Source organism: Eschrichtius robustus, chromosome 1, assembly GCF_028021215.1.
Source record: "Eschrichtius robustus isolate mEscRob2 chromosome 1, mEscRob2.pri, whole genome shotgun sequence".
NCBI lineage: Eukaryota > Metazoa > Chordata > Mammalia > Artiodactyla > Eschrichtiidae > Eschrichtius > Eschrichtius robustus.
The window spans coordinates 118407996-118422321 of record NC_090824.1 but is presented as its reverse complement, the minus strand read 5'-3'; the positions used below and the strand labels follow the sequence as shown (position 1 = coordinate 118422321).

At 33.4% G+C, this 14326-nt stretch overlaps 1 protein-coding gene across 13 annotated transcripts in view; it reads left to right on the top strand.

The window, feature by feature from the left end:
• Positions 1-14326, top strand: part of ZNF280D (zinc finger protein 280D) — a 296330-nt gene that overhangs the window by 249027 nt on the left and 32977 nt on the right. For 11 of the 13 annotated variants that reach the window (XM_068552217.1, XM_068552226.1, XM_068552205.1 and 8 more), the window contains 3 exons: positions 2794-2856; positions 8239-8357; positions 8508-8544. In XM_068552217.1, coding sequence (XP_068408318.1) covers positions 2794-2856; positions 8239-8357; positions 8508-8544 — 219 coding nt within the window. Of the gene's footprint in view, positions 1-2793; positions 2857-8238; positions 8358-8507; positions 8545-8669; positions 8906-9150; positions 9658-14326 lie in introns of those variants that run through there. The other 2 variants (XM_068552235.1, XM_068552243.1) reach the window with 2 other exon arrangements.

Genomic DNA, 14326 nt, shown 5'->3' with positions numbered 1-14326 from the left:
GATATATTTACCTAGCTTAATGTGATAAACAAATGACTGTGAGAGCCCAGAGAAGGTAAGGATGAATTCTTTAAACAAGAAATGAGAAGGTATTGTATAAATGACATTTCATTTCGGCTTTGAAGGATGATTTAAAAATTTTCCAAGGAAAAAGAAAGCTGGTAAAACAATTTGTTCCTATATAAAAATAAGACAGATTACTGAATTAATTTTTATAGGATATGCTTTAGTTCATTATATATTTTATATAGATTTATTGGCACTAGATAATAGTCATTAGAAGAACAGTTAAGATTATTGTGATGGCATCATAAATGGTCTTCTGTCCACAACCCATCCCTTCAACCTTTTTCCATTTCTTCCTTCCTTTTGTTACTAATATCTGGTCAGGATATTTTTTGGCCTAAAATCCTTTACCTTCCTAATATTAATAGATGAAGTTCAAATTTTCTGGAGAATGTAAGACCTTTTAATATCTAATTCCTAACTACTTTTCCAAGAGCCTTCAACTCTTATTTTCTTTGCCTTGACTGGAGTAAGTCAGTATATGGACCTTCCTAACTGAAATGTACTACTAATTGTTAGCTGACTTCTCCATTTACCTGCAGCTTTCCCTCATGCAACCACAAAACTGTGTGTGTGTCACTGTTGATGTTTATCCTGTGATAATGAATATGTATTCACTTGTTTAGCAAATGTTTATTAGGCGTTTATTCTGTGCCAGATGCTTTTTGACCACCTTCCCCCCCAAACCCTGGACCATGAACTCTAAGGCAGACAACCTGCTTTATTGTATCATCAATCCCTAGTCTGGTGTCTTAATAGTAGGCATACTGTCAATATTGTTGGATCCTTTGTATTTCTTCAGAGGTAAACTTTTTACTTATATCAAAGCAAGATGGTCAAAGGGAGTTTTTTTTGCCTCTAGTCTTATTGAGGTATAATTTATATACAATAAAATTCATCTATTTTTAGAGAATAGCTTAATGAGTTTTGATAATTATGTATATATAGTCTAAGTAGATGGTGAATTTTCAAAACCTAGATTTTAATGTTATGTTTTACTGTATCGTAATGAAAATCTTAACCTTTTTTCTCCTTTCTTAGATTATTTCCCTATTGTTATTAACTTTACACAGGTCTAATAGGAAGAAGAAAGGTAGTTTTTTTTCCCCTCTTTATTGGTGAGCTACAGATCCACTTTTCCATTCCTATAATACACAAAACTAGAAGAATGGAATTTGTGTAATAAATATAAATAAAATGACAGTATAAGTCTTTTTTTTATAGATAGGGAACTCTAAATTAAAACTGGATTCAGACAACTACAATTTTAAAAGTACTAACATTTTAATAAGATACAAGTTATAGACAGAAATGGAAGCCATCAAAAGACCCTAAAACGTAATTTTTTCCTCTCCTCTTACCAAATAAAGAAACCGGAACAGTCTGTTTGAGAAGGAAAAAAGAGCTTTTAAAAGTTACTTTTAAATCTCATTTAAAAAAATAATTTACTTGGTTCACATTATTTGGGAATCAGATAAAATCTTGGACACGCTCTGAGGAAATACAGTTATGTGCACAAATTTTTACATATAATTTCAGTGGTTCCCAACCTCTTGATGGTTTCTTCCTAAAAAAACCATTCAATTATTTTTGTCATGTTATGTTGAATTCATAAACTCTTTAGTAATAGTTATCCCCAGATTGAAGAAATAACTATTAGAAATCTTCTGAGAATGTTCTCTGGGGATTATAACTGGTCAGAGTATTTCTTTTCCCATACATACATGCTCTGCTGGTGATGGTTGCCTTGTATCTGAGACTTAGAATTGACTTGGTGTGTTGGCTACTTTAGGTCTATCATTGCAAGCTACTGCTCCTCAAACTTTAGCTTGCATAAGAATTACTGAAAAAGCTTGTTAAAACAGATTCCTGGGCCCCACTGCCAGAGGTTAATTCAGTAGCTGTGTGTGGGGGGGGGGTGGGCGCAAGACTTTGCATTTCTTAATAAGCTCCCAGATGATGCTGATGTTACTAGTCTATGACTCCACTTTTATCTGTGCTAAGTAGTACTGTGCTAAGCTGATCCTGGTTTTCTAGTATAGGAAAGCTTTCCTTATCAGATTTAAAAGGGTATGTAAAAGCTATCATCATGGGCTACAAAGCTTGGTTAGGGGTTTTCTGTTCTGTGCTTAGGGGAAGCATTGTTTTAGCTCAAGAGTTCTGCTTTAATTTTTGTTTTAAAAAACCTCTACTAGTAATTGGAAAGAATTCTAAATGTTTGATTTTACAAATGGTAAACAGTGGCATTTAGCTCAACTACTGTTTACTTCCGGGATAATTTGGATTCTACTCCCCTTCCTCAACACAAACACGTTAAGTTGGAAAAGGATTTTTAAAATGATTCTTATTGGTAACCATTCATATTATAGCAAAAATGTGATTAGCAAAACTTTTAAATTGTTTTCAACTCTTAACAGTTGAAGAAGATAATTTGATGTACTTTACTTTTTTAAACTCTTTTGAGTATTTCCTTTTTTTTATGTGAGGGTGAGGTACTTATTGTATAAGAATATGGTTAGTGAAATACATTTCACTAGAAAATAAATAGATAAGTTGGAACGTAAGCTAAAATGCTGAATGAAACAGGGATGATGAACATTATATTATTATTTATATCATAATATTTTATTCAAAACTAGAGATTTAAGTATAGACTTGATATATAGCTATAAATTAATATGACTTACTGTATAGTAAAATTAATAAAATCTGTTTTGTCTCTCCCAGCTTTCATAGTAATCGTCCAAGTAAAAGGTTTTGTATCTTTAAGAAGTATTCAGAAGATCTCAGGTAACTAGTTGATCTTTTAAATTTTTTTCTATTGAAAAATTATATGACTTAAATCTTTTGTATATAACATTTTTATTGAGATACAGTTCATATACCATGCAATTCACACATTTAAATTGTACAATTAATAGTTTTTGGTATATTCACAGATTGTGCAGTTACCACAGTTAATTTTAGTATGTTTTTATCACTTTAAAAAGGCACTCTGTACCCATTAGTGGTTATCTCCATTTCCTTGCAACTCCTTTCATCCCTAAGCAACCACTAATCTACTTTCTGTCTATTTAGATTTGCCTATTCTGAACATTTCATGTAAATGGAATGATAAAATATGTGATCCTTTGTGATTTGTGTCTTCCATTTAGCATAATGTTTTCAAGATTCATCCATTTTGTAGCATATATCAGTGCTTCTTTTTCTTATTGCTGAATAATATTCCATTGTGTGTATATATGATAGTTTGTTTATCCATTTAGGTTATTTTAACTTTGAATCTGTTATGAATATTGCTGTTGTGAACATTTGTGTACTCATTTTTGTTTGGACATGTCTTCATTTTTCTTTAGTATATATCTAGGATTAGAATTGCTGGGTTATATGGTAACCCTATGTCAAGCCTTTGAGGAACTGCCATAGTGTTTTACAAAGTACCTGATTAGCCTATATTCTCTCGCTAAATTTGTTTCAGGGGTGACCAATGGTGTCAAGATGAAGTCTTCATGTATTTGCACTGTAAAATGAGAACAAAAATAGGGCTGTCCAACAATATTTGAATTAAAAAAAGATACCTAAAATATGTAGTAAAGTGACTAACACTTTTTCAGTTTTGAAGTAAATTTCTTAAACCACTGGAATTCTTGAAATTAGTATGTAGTCTGTATAATTCTTACTTTTTCCTTTTCAAATTAAGAAAAGTGTACAACTTGCTTACTGTGCAGAAAGAACTGTTGATGAATATTTCTGAAGACATTGAGAATTTGGTTTTACCACACTTAACTCAGAATTCACTGAGCACCGTGTTTTTCATATTCTTCTGAATTCTTTAGACCCCACTGCTCTTTATTTTTGCTCATGTTGCCTTTGCTACCTGAAATATCAGTATCTTTGCTGCACCAAGCTAATCTATATAGATAAGGTTAACCAATACTTGTTTTGATATTTTGGGTTAGTGGAAAAGATGGAAGAGGGGATGATATTATGTCTCAGGACTTTTGTACTTATTATTCTCTGTGACTAGTTTGCTCTTTCCCAGATTTTTGTATGATTAGCTCCTTTATCTCCTTTGGGTCTTTATTCTGATGAGTGAGCCTTTCCTTGACCACTTGATTTAAAATTATATCCTTTCTCCTGTGCTTTACCCCAGTGCTCTTTATCTCCTTTTTATGCTTCATTTTTCTCTGGATCATCTTCTATCATCTCATTCACTGTATACTTTGTTTATTTTCTGTGTCCTCTCACTAGAATGTGTGTGGTTTGGATTTTTGTCTATGCCAGGCATTGATAGTGATTAGGCACCCAGTAAATATTTGTTGAATAAATTAATGTATGTATTGAAAATGACTTACGTGGACAGTAGGTCCCATCTATGATGTTGGACCAGTAGCCCACAGGGAGAGAAAAATTTGGTTCAGTTTTAAAAATATATTAGTACTAATTTTAAAACATTTACTGAATTCAAGGAAATAGATTAAGCTATATTAGAGGTTGCCTATACTGAAAATTTTTATAAGAATGAAGAGTTTTATTGCATTCAAAAGATGAGATTTTTGATTTTCACCTCACTATTGTTAAGCACAGTTGTGTGTTTGGTTTCTAAATGAATCATATGATTTTAAAGCTCTGGGATGTTTTTCTCTCAACTTGAGTAAGTCTCAGATTGAAAATTTGCCTATTTCTGTGAATGGAACATAGAAACTTATAATTGTATAGAACAATAATTTTTGTAGTTATTCTTTTATTGGAATGGAATATTTGTTCTTTAGCTATTTACTATGTATCTATTAGGTCTATAATGTAGCAGATCCTGTAAAGATAATAGTAATAAGAAGTCTTGGAACCAACCTTCAGAGAATGTACATTTTATTGGGTGGGAGATAAGAGGTGAATGTAACTAACCACAATAAAGCAAGAGGGATTTTAATAAGTGCAGTAATGGTTGTTTTTTTTCCCAAAGGGGAGCGAGATTACTTTACTTGGAATGATCTATATAGGTGTTAGTTTACTTGGCTTTAAAGGATGAGTATTGTTTATACTGATAGAAGAGGTACAGGGGCATTTGAGTTGGAATAGCATGAATAGAGGTGCAGAAATGAAAAAGTAGAAGGCGTACAGAGGGGGAATGGTAGTAGTAAATGAATGGAGCATTGAAGTTATAGTAATAATATTGAAATCGGGGGCAATAGTTTTGAGCTTAGAGCCAGATTGTAAAAGCGTTGAAAATAAGGCTAAGGAGTTTGGACTTATTTTGGAGGGCACTGGACAACCTTTGATGTTTTATATAGAATTGAGTGAAACTGAAGGAAGGTTGAATTTCTTCTCACCTTTAATAATAGGGTGGATTATAGATGCATGAATCCTATTGATTAGGACTTTTGTGGTAGTTATGAATAATCTAGTAAGGACTTGAGTTAGAATGGTGAGATAGTATTATATCATCTTTAAGAAACTGGGCTCTGGGATGAAAGTGCTTGATTTCAAACCTGGTCTTGATCTTTACCAGCTCTGTGTCCTTGGTAAATTACTAAGCTAACTCCATCCTCTATTAAAAAGGTGATAAATTATAGCATCTACCTTTTATGGGTTGTTTAGATTTAGATGAGATGGTATGTCTAAAATTGTTAGACTAGCACAGAATAAGTACTCAATAAATTGCTGGTATAAAATGCATGACATACTGACTGTTTAAGGAAGAAGAGACAGAGATAACTATAGGTTGAGCTTTATTTTCAGAGGAAATGGCATCATAAGAAAGGCCAGTCAGGATAAGTTAATTTGGGAAGGAAGTACATGATTTTAGTTTTATGAAGGTCAGTTTTTTATGTGCCAGTATGACATCTAGGGGAAAATATACAGCAGACTGTTAGAGTAGAGCTTTAGGGGAGAAGTCAAGCTAAGGTATGTTATTTGTTTGTATTTGTATATTGGTAAAACATTTAAAATTTTAACGTATGTGATGAACTTCAGAAATGTATTTATGCTTTGTTAATAAACTGACAATAACAATGATCACATTACATGATCTATTTTTTTTCCACCTAAGCAAAAATAATTTATTAGCAGGATTCCAAAGACCCTCATGGACCCCTAGAAGGAAGCGATACAGCCAGAACATACGAGGGAAACAAAGCCATCAGTTACTAACACGGCTTCCTTCTAGTCTGACCTGCTGAAGCAGGATGATTTTGTCTCTATTATTTTCTCTGGACATGGGTTCCAGTCTCCTTTCTCTGTGTAGACCAGCTTTCTCTATTGATGACCCAAACATAGTATTCCTAGCCTCCCACATTTTCCCAGATCAAGAAATGTGATTATATATCCCAATTACAAATCCCTGTTCAGAGAAGGCTTGAGTTAGACATTCCATCCCTGGTCCAATTAACTATGTCGAGTGGAATAGGCATTTAGCTACTTACCGTTGAGACTACTTTTAGTGTCTGTTGAGGGCAGTTTGTTAATAGAAAAAGACTGTAATTATTAAATTTAAGTATTTAAATCTTAACTTTCCTTAAGCTTAAAAATATTCCATTTAGAAATCTAGTACATTTAATAACCACTTTCAGGACTTCCCTGGTGGTGCAGTGGTTAAGAATCCGCCTGCCAAGGCAGGGGACATGGGTTCAAGCCCTGGTCCGGGAAGATCCCACATGCCGCGGAGCAACTAAGCCCGTGCGCCACAACTACTGAGCCCGCGCGCCTAGAGCCAGTGCTCCACACAGGAGAAGCCACCGCAATGAGAAGCCCACGCGCTGCAACGAAGAGTAGCCCCCACTCACCACAACTAGAGAAAGCCCGCGTGCAGCAACGAAGACCCGACGTAGCCATAAATAAATAAATAAATAGATTTATTTTAAAAAATCACTTTCAAGCGGGCCTTTAAATAATGTTTGATAAAGTTCATTTAAGCTGAACAGACTAGAATTTTTTAAAGTCTCATTTACATTTCAATTACCTTTAAACAATGTAACATCATTTATATGTTTAATATATTTGATTTTCTTTTAAACAGCTCTTCAGATGCTTGACCCACAAGCTCCCAAGTGCTTAACTCTAATAAACATAATAAATTAAACATAGTGGCTTTCTAAGTTCTCTGAAACATTCGCATATTTTTGCAGGCTTAATATTTTAAAATAAAACTCAAAGTTAAAAGTTTAAACATTTTAAATTAGAGTCTTAAGACCAATTTTACATGCTATAATATGCCAATTATGTTTAAATACTTCAGATAGCAAATGCTACACAGTTTGATCCAATAAGCATAAAAACTATTAGTGAATTCAAAAAAAAATGTATTGATGACTATGGGAATTGCTTTCTAACCTTTTTGAAAATTTATAATCATTACATATTTAAGAACTACAGTACTCAGTGAAGTTTTGTTAAGGGAACAAGTAGTTTAGGTCCAAGCAAGTGGGCCAGTTCAGAGTACTGGGATGCTGAGGAACTCAGACTTTGGACTTCAATAGTGAATTAGCTACTTCAGTTAATTCAGTGTTAATTGAGAATAATACCAACCTTGGATGCTTGTGGTGAGAATAAACTAAATAACATATGGGAAAATCTTTAACACATAGTATACAACGATAGCAGCTACGACATGATCTATTTTTAAAGCCTTCACATTTCTAATTTTTTCCTCACCTAGATAAACACTAGATAAATGTTCCATGAGAGCACAGACTGTATTTTTTGGTCATCATTGTATTCACAATACAGTACACTAGTAGTACAGTATGTGTAAAGACAGCCTTAGTAAATATACATTGACTAATGTATATATTGTACATTTATATATACTGAACTCTTGCTTTGCAGATGGGCATAGACACAAATAGACTGAGACTTGTCCAAGTGACGCATGTTGTTAGTGGAGCCAAGACTGGACTGTAGGTCTCTTGACTCTTAGCTTTCAGTAACTGGTATGAGAGAGAAAAGTTTATAAAGCAAAAATACTTTCTGCAAATAAATGGTAGTATAATTTGAATATGACTATGACATTTTCTAGAGAATCATTTCAGTTATATCAAGTTTATATAACAAAAATTGGAATGACAGTTATGACACAGAAAGCAAATCACGGAAAAGTATTCATTGAACTGGTGTGTGGATTTTCATAAAAGATAAAAACGTTTTCTTTTATACTATTTGCTTTGTTTTTTATAGGGGCATTACTCTAGTGTGCCTTAATTGTGATTTCCTAACTGATGTTTCTGGCTTAGATAATATGGCTACACACTTAAGTCAACATGAAACTCATGCTTGTCAAGTTGTAATAGAGAAAGGTACGTATATAAAATTGTTCTACTTTGGATTTTTGATATTTATTCTGGTATTATTGGTCAGCCACAGTATGTGCTCTTTACTAAATCGTTTTTCTCACTCATCATATTTCATATGCTGTTTTAAATATAATACTTTTCTTCTAATTTCAGTTTCTGTTTGTATCCCAACTTCTGAACATCTTTCTGAGTAAGTTTAATTTTTATTCAGTGCATTTTACTTTGATGGATTTTAGCACTATTGCATTTTTAAATGTATCATTAATAGAAATGAAAAATATTAAAGTATTTTGTTTTTTTTGTTTTTTTTTAAAGCTGCTTGTTGAAATAGGTTCCTGCTCTATGGAGCTCGTGACCTGGTGCAAGACAAGTTGGAATTTCCTAAGTTCAAAGTTCTGAGATGTTTTCTTACACAAAGGCAGTTAAGCAGCCAAGTTCATGACACTAGCTCTCATTATTCAGCTCTTTTCAGCTTCAAATGGGACTAGATTCTTATTCCACCTTATCTTTGTGTCAGGTTGACATATCTTAACATACATTTTTTTTTTCTCCAGTTGGCTCTCTCCAAAAATAACTTTTGTTGCTATGGTCATTTCTTACTTTGCTTAAAATAATTTGTGTTTTTCTCTGCTGTACTTGACTTCAGAATAATATGTTCCAAATGATATGGCTGTTTGTCTTTTTGTCTGTTTTGTCTGCTTTCTTAATTTCTTATAAGTCTTAAGTTTTTTAGGCCAGATGATTGTCTTTTTCCTCATTCGTTGTCTGTCATTGTGCTATTTTTCTTATTTTTCAGATGGAGAAGCAGCCCAGAGATTTCAAAAAATGTTCAGGGTACACCTGGACAGTGTCCCCCTTCGATGGACACAACTGATGCCTGTTCTCTCTTTCCAAGGAATGTGACTAATTTGACTGTGGGACCTGCTCTAGGTTGTGGTCTCAGGAAATCAGATCTTGGGGAGACTCCCTTCCCTCATGGCTGGCCTTCCATGAGGCTGATGTTGATATAGTCAGAGATGGTATCAAGGCCCACCAAATAGAGCACAGCTTCCCACTGGGGGCTTTGGCTCTTGATCTTAAGCTTGTGGGTCACTTCTGGCCAAGAAAATCAAATCTGTGCTTCAGCGTCCCAGTTGAAGTTTAGTCATTTTGGCTGCTGCCCTTTAATCTTCCTCTAGCATGAATGCATCCAAGGAATACAAAATCTCCAGCTATTAGGAAATGGTTATTTTTCATGTCCTTGGAACAACAGGTCTCTACAATTATGTTCCAAAATTTCACTTATTTTTACTGTTATTTAAAATGTATTACCCAGGAGTAACTTCATAGTTTTTTGAGAACATCAATTATCAGATTTTTTATTTTTTAAAAATTTAGTTTAATTTTGATAGCTTGGTTTTATGTTCTCCAAATGTATTGATGTCTATTTTATGATGTCTATTTTTATATTCTTTTCTTTAAAACTGTTGTTTAGTGTTTGCTTTGTTTTGTTAAGAACTCCAAGATATTCCCTAGAATTCTCTACAGATTTCCTATAGCTGCTTATTTATAGTTTTTTAATTTGGCTGTTGTTCAGACCATTAGACATTATTATATCCATTCTTATTTCAGGATTATTATTATTAATATTATCTTAATAATTGTGAGTTCTAAGGTGTAAAGAATTGACAAAACCTATTCTTGTAGACCTTAAAACAAGTTTTTTTTTAAATTTAGTTTTATTTTTTTATACAGTAAAACAAGTTTTAAAGTTACATATTTGTACATCTAATACATAATACCTACTTAGCTATTAATAGTTCCTTTGGGTAGTGGTAACATTAAAAAATATAGGGGCCAATAATGCACTTGTTTCTATCATATATAAAACATTTTCACATATATATTTTTTTAAGAGTTGACATTTGTTTATTTTAGTTACATTGACTATAGCTCTAATAAACAGTTTTGATGCTACTATTTTGTTTTAATAAAAATTCTGTTGTTTAAGTGCCTCAGGAATTATTTACTAATAAAGAATTTCATATGAAAGCTGTAGATTTAATCATATAAATAGGAGCATTGCCTTTATTGTTTCATGGAAGCCTTATTATTTGGCCTGCACACTGAGAGCTGTATCTACTTAGTGCATCTTGCTCTTTTTCCTCTGGCACAATTGAAAGGTCACTGTTCATACTTTACCAATTCATTGAATTTTAATGACATGCAAAATACCTTTTGTGATCTTAGTTGCTATAAGGGTTAGGCAGGCTCTGGAAGTATGACTCAGTCATGTTTTTTTACTCTGAAGTCAGAACTTGCTCAGTTTTACTTTGAAACAGATTTAAAGCCAATATAGATGACTGCTTATTATGTAATGTGCTTCTTGCAATTAATAATCAAAAAATTTGAACCCATTAGTTTTAAATTTCCAAACTAATTTCTACGGTAAATGAATAGTTTTTCAAAAGCTCTGGAAGTGGCTTGTCTCTCAGTAGGTGGATTTGGTGTTATGCTAGTCTTTATTTCCTTATCTGTCTCTAGGAAGTTTTGTCATTCACCCTCTTTCTACCCAGTTTTTTAAAAAAATTTAAAAATTTTGCCCAGAAACAACTTCTTTACATTTTTAACATAAGTTCCTTTTTCACTTATAGATATTTGCTCTACCTTGGCTATAGTTAAAAAATATGAGAAATTGTATTCTTGATATAGCAATGTAGGAGTACTGCTTTGTGTTCTTCCATAGGACTCTATTTTATAGTATTATCAAGTTCATTTTCTTAAAGTTTAAACTCCTAAAGTTCTATCACCTATAACTTCCTTTTTAAAAACATAATTTAAATAAAACACCTAAGGCAGTACAAAACTTGTTGATTATAGGCAGTTGGTCATATTTTAATTTTGTGCTAATGAGTTTTAGCTTGCGTCTAATCCCTCCTTGCCATCAGGTTATTCTAAATAGTTTATTCACCTGATCAGAAATTGCCATTTCATGTATGTGTGCTTTTGGTTACCACTGAATAAAAAATGAGATTGGTTCAGTTTAAGTCCATCTCTATTTTGAGAAAAAATGACTGCTAAACTACAGAGACTTGGATTCTTGCCCTATTTTTGTGATATTTTGGCATAACACCTCACCTATTTGGGCCTCATTTGTTTATTCAGCAAATATTTCTTGAACATCTGCTTTGTGCCTGGCACCCTTCTAAGTGCTAGAAAAATGGACTGAAATCTCTGCCCTCACAGAACGAACATTTTAGTGGTGAAAGACAGACAATATACAGTAAATAAAATACATAGCATGTTAGATAGTGGTCAATACTATGGAGAAAAATAACATAGGGAAGGGGGATAAGAAGTACTGGGTGGGAGTTTGGAGGCTGCCATTTAAAATTTGGTAGTCAGGGAAGGTCTCACAGAGAGATGACATTTGAGTAAAGACCTGAAAGAAGAACTGCATGGAGACTGGTGTGGCTGCAAATAAGTGATTAAGAGGGAGAATAGTAGGAGTTGGGGCCTGCAAGGTAATGTGGGCCATGTGTATAGGACGTTATGGACCGTTGTAAGGAATTCGCCTTTTACTATGAGATAAGTAGCTATTAGAGCATTTTGAATAGAGGAGTGTTTTATACCTCAATAAAAACCACAATCAACGAAAACCTTTAAATACAGAAGAGTGTCTGTATTACCATAGCTGCTGTCTTCGGAATAAACTGTAGAAGACCAAGGACAAAATCAGGGAGATTAATTAGGAGGTTATTGTAATAATCCAGGTATGAGATGGTGGAGATTTAGGCTAGGCTGCTAGCAGTTTAGGTGATAAGAGTTTTGACTTGGGACATGTTTTGAATTCGTTGATGGTTTATATGTGAAGTGTAGAAGAAAGAAAGTTTTGAGGATGATTCCAGTTATTAGTGTGAGCAACCGCAAAGATGGCATTGATATTAGCTGAGATAGGGAAGACTAGAAGTAATAGATTTGAGAGGGAAGATGATGACTGTGATTTGGGACATATTTTAGTTTGTGATATCTATTAGATATGCAAGTTGACATGTCATAAGCATTCACCTGTATGAATTTAGGGGGGTGTTCTAAGCTGTAAATATCATTTAATGTCATGGAAATAAATACAAGTAAAACGGGGGAAAACTGAGTAAGGTTGGTATATGTATCACTGCCAACATCCTGCTTATGCTTTTGTGCTATAATTTTTTACTGTTATTTTGTATTATAAGATGTTATCATTGGGGAAACTGGACAAAGGGAATATGGAATCTCTCTGTGTTATTTCTTATAACTGCATGTGAATATACAATTACACCAAAATTTAAAATTCATTAAAAAAAATCAGGGGACTATATGAGATCACCAAGCGATACAGTAGAGAGAGAGAAAGGGCAGGGTCCACAGGCTGAGCTCTGGCGAATCTGACAATAAAAGGTCAGGGAGATGAGAAGGAATTGGCAAAGGAAACTGAGAAGGAGTGGCTGATGATATAGAAAGAAAACCAGGGGCGTGGCAGTGTTCTTGGAGCCTCAGTTACCCTATTTGTAAAATGTGAGTGCTGACTTGTTCTAGACTTCTGAGATTCTATTATTCAATATTGGTTATACTTACATTGTCATAATTTGTTCTTATGACAAGATAAATTTAGAATGCCACGTATCCTATTCCCAGTAGCAGAAACAGGGACTCTTTGACCTTGAGAAAATTAAATGTTCACATTATTCCTCAGCACATTTAACTCTTTCATAGGCTCTTGTAAAAGTAGTTCCCTTATACTTCTATTAAAGAAGGTAACTAGGTTATTTTTTCCCAGGTTCTGTACTGTACAACTAATGTCCATAATTTATAAATTGGGGGGAAAAGTTTCCATGGTCAAATAAATTTAGGCAATGCAAGTTAAATTGATTCTTTGATATGGGCTTTTTCATGCTGTATGTGACTTGTGAATGTCTAAGAGAATATTTATTTGACCTTAGAGTTTTTTTCTTTGAATACTTATTCACTTCTTAATCTCCATGGAATAGTGTGTAGAATACTGATCTGGAGTAATCCTTCAACTTTTATGAACTGGGAAATAAAAAGTAGTTGTGTAGTGTTGCCTAAGATGGATTCCTAGACATTCCATTTATGTTTATGAATCATTTGTAAGATAGTGTTTGTAACTAGAGGCTAGCAATGTACATTTTCATATTTTTAGAAATTATATCAGAAAAATGATATCCTCATTATTATGTTTGTAAAATCTAATAAATGCGTAACAGGGACAGACCAATTATTAGTTTATTCTGCCTCTGATTATGGCAGCAAGGGATATTTTTGTTGGAGAGTATGGTTACTTTACATGATTTCACACTAAGAAGCTTAAGAATCTCTCATTATCTGTTTCTAGCTTCTCTGTAACTCCTTATGCTTAGCTTATCAATCTACCCACTTAACTACTTTTCTTGAGACTATTTTCAGCCTTTTATTATCTGTTAAGGAATTTCTTATATAGTAAAGTTTTACTTCCTACTTAAACAGCTTCAGGAGAACTTCTTTGATACTAATATTGGGTGATTTGATAGCCAGCTTCATTTTAAACCCTCTCAGACCCTTAAAGGTACACTGTGGTGTAGTGGTTAAAGAGCGTAAGCTCTGCAGTTGATTGCCTAGTTTGGAGTTCCTACCCTGCTGTTTACTAGAACATGTGTGACTTTGGGTAGGTTACAGACTTCTGCCTCATTCCTCATTTGTAAAATGCATGTAAACAACAGTACCTGTTCATAAAGTGTAAAGGGAATTAAATGAGTTAGTATATGTATATAGTACTTAGAAAGTGATTGTCACATAGGAAGCACTACGTAACTGTAAAGTTATCATTGTTACTCTTATTACTTTTCATAATTTTACTTCTGCCTGCATTTTGTTCAGATAGAATTATCCTAATCTTCAGCCTGCTTTTCATTCTGACCATCTCATACCATTTTCACAAATCATTTATGTTAACT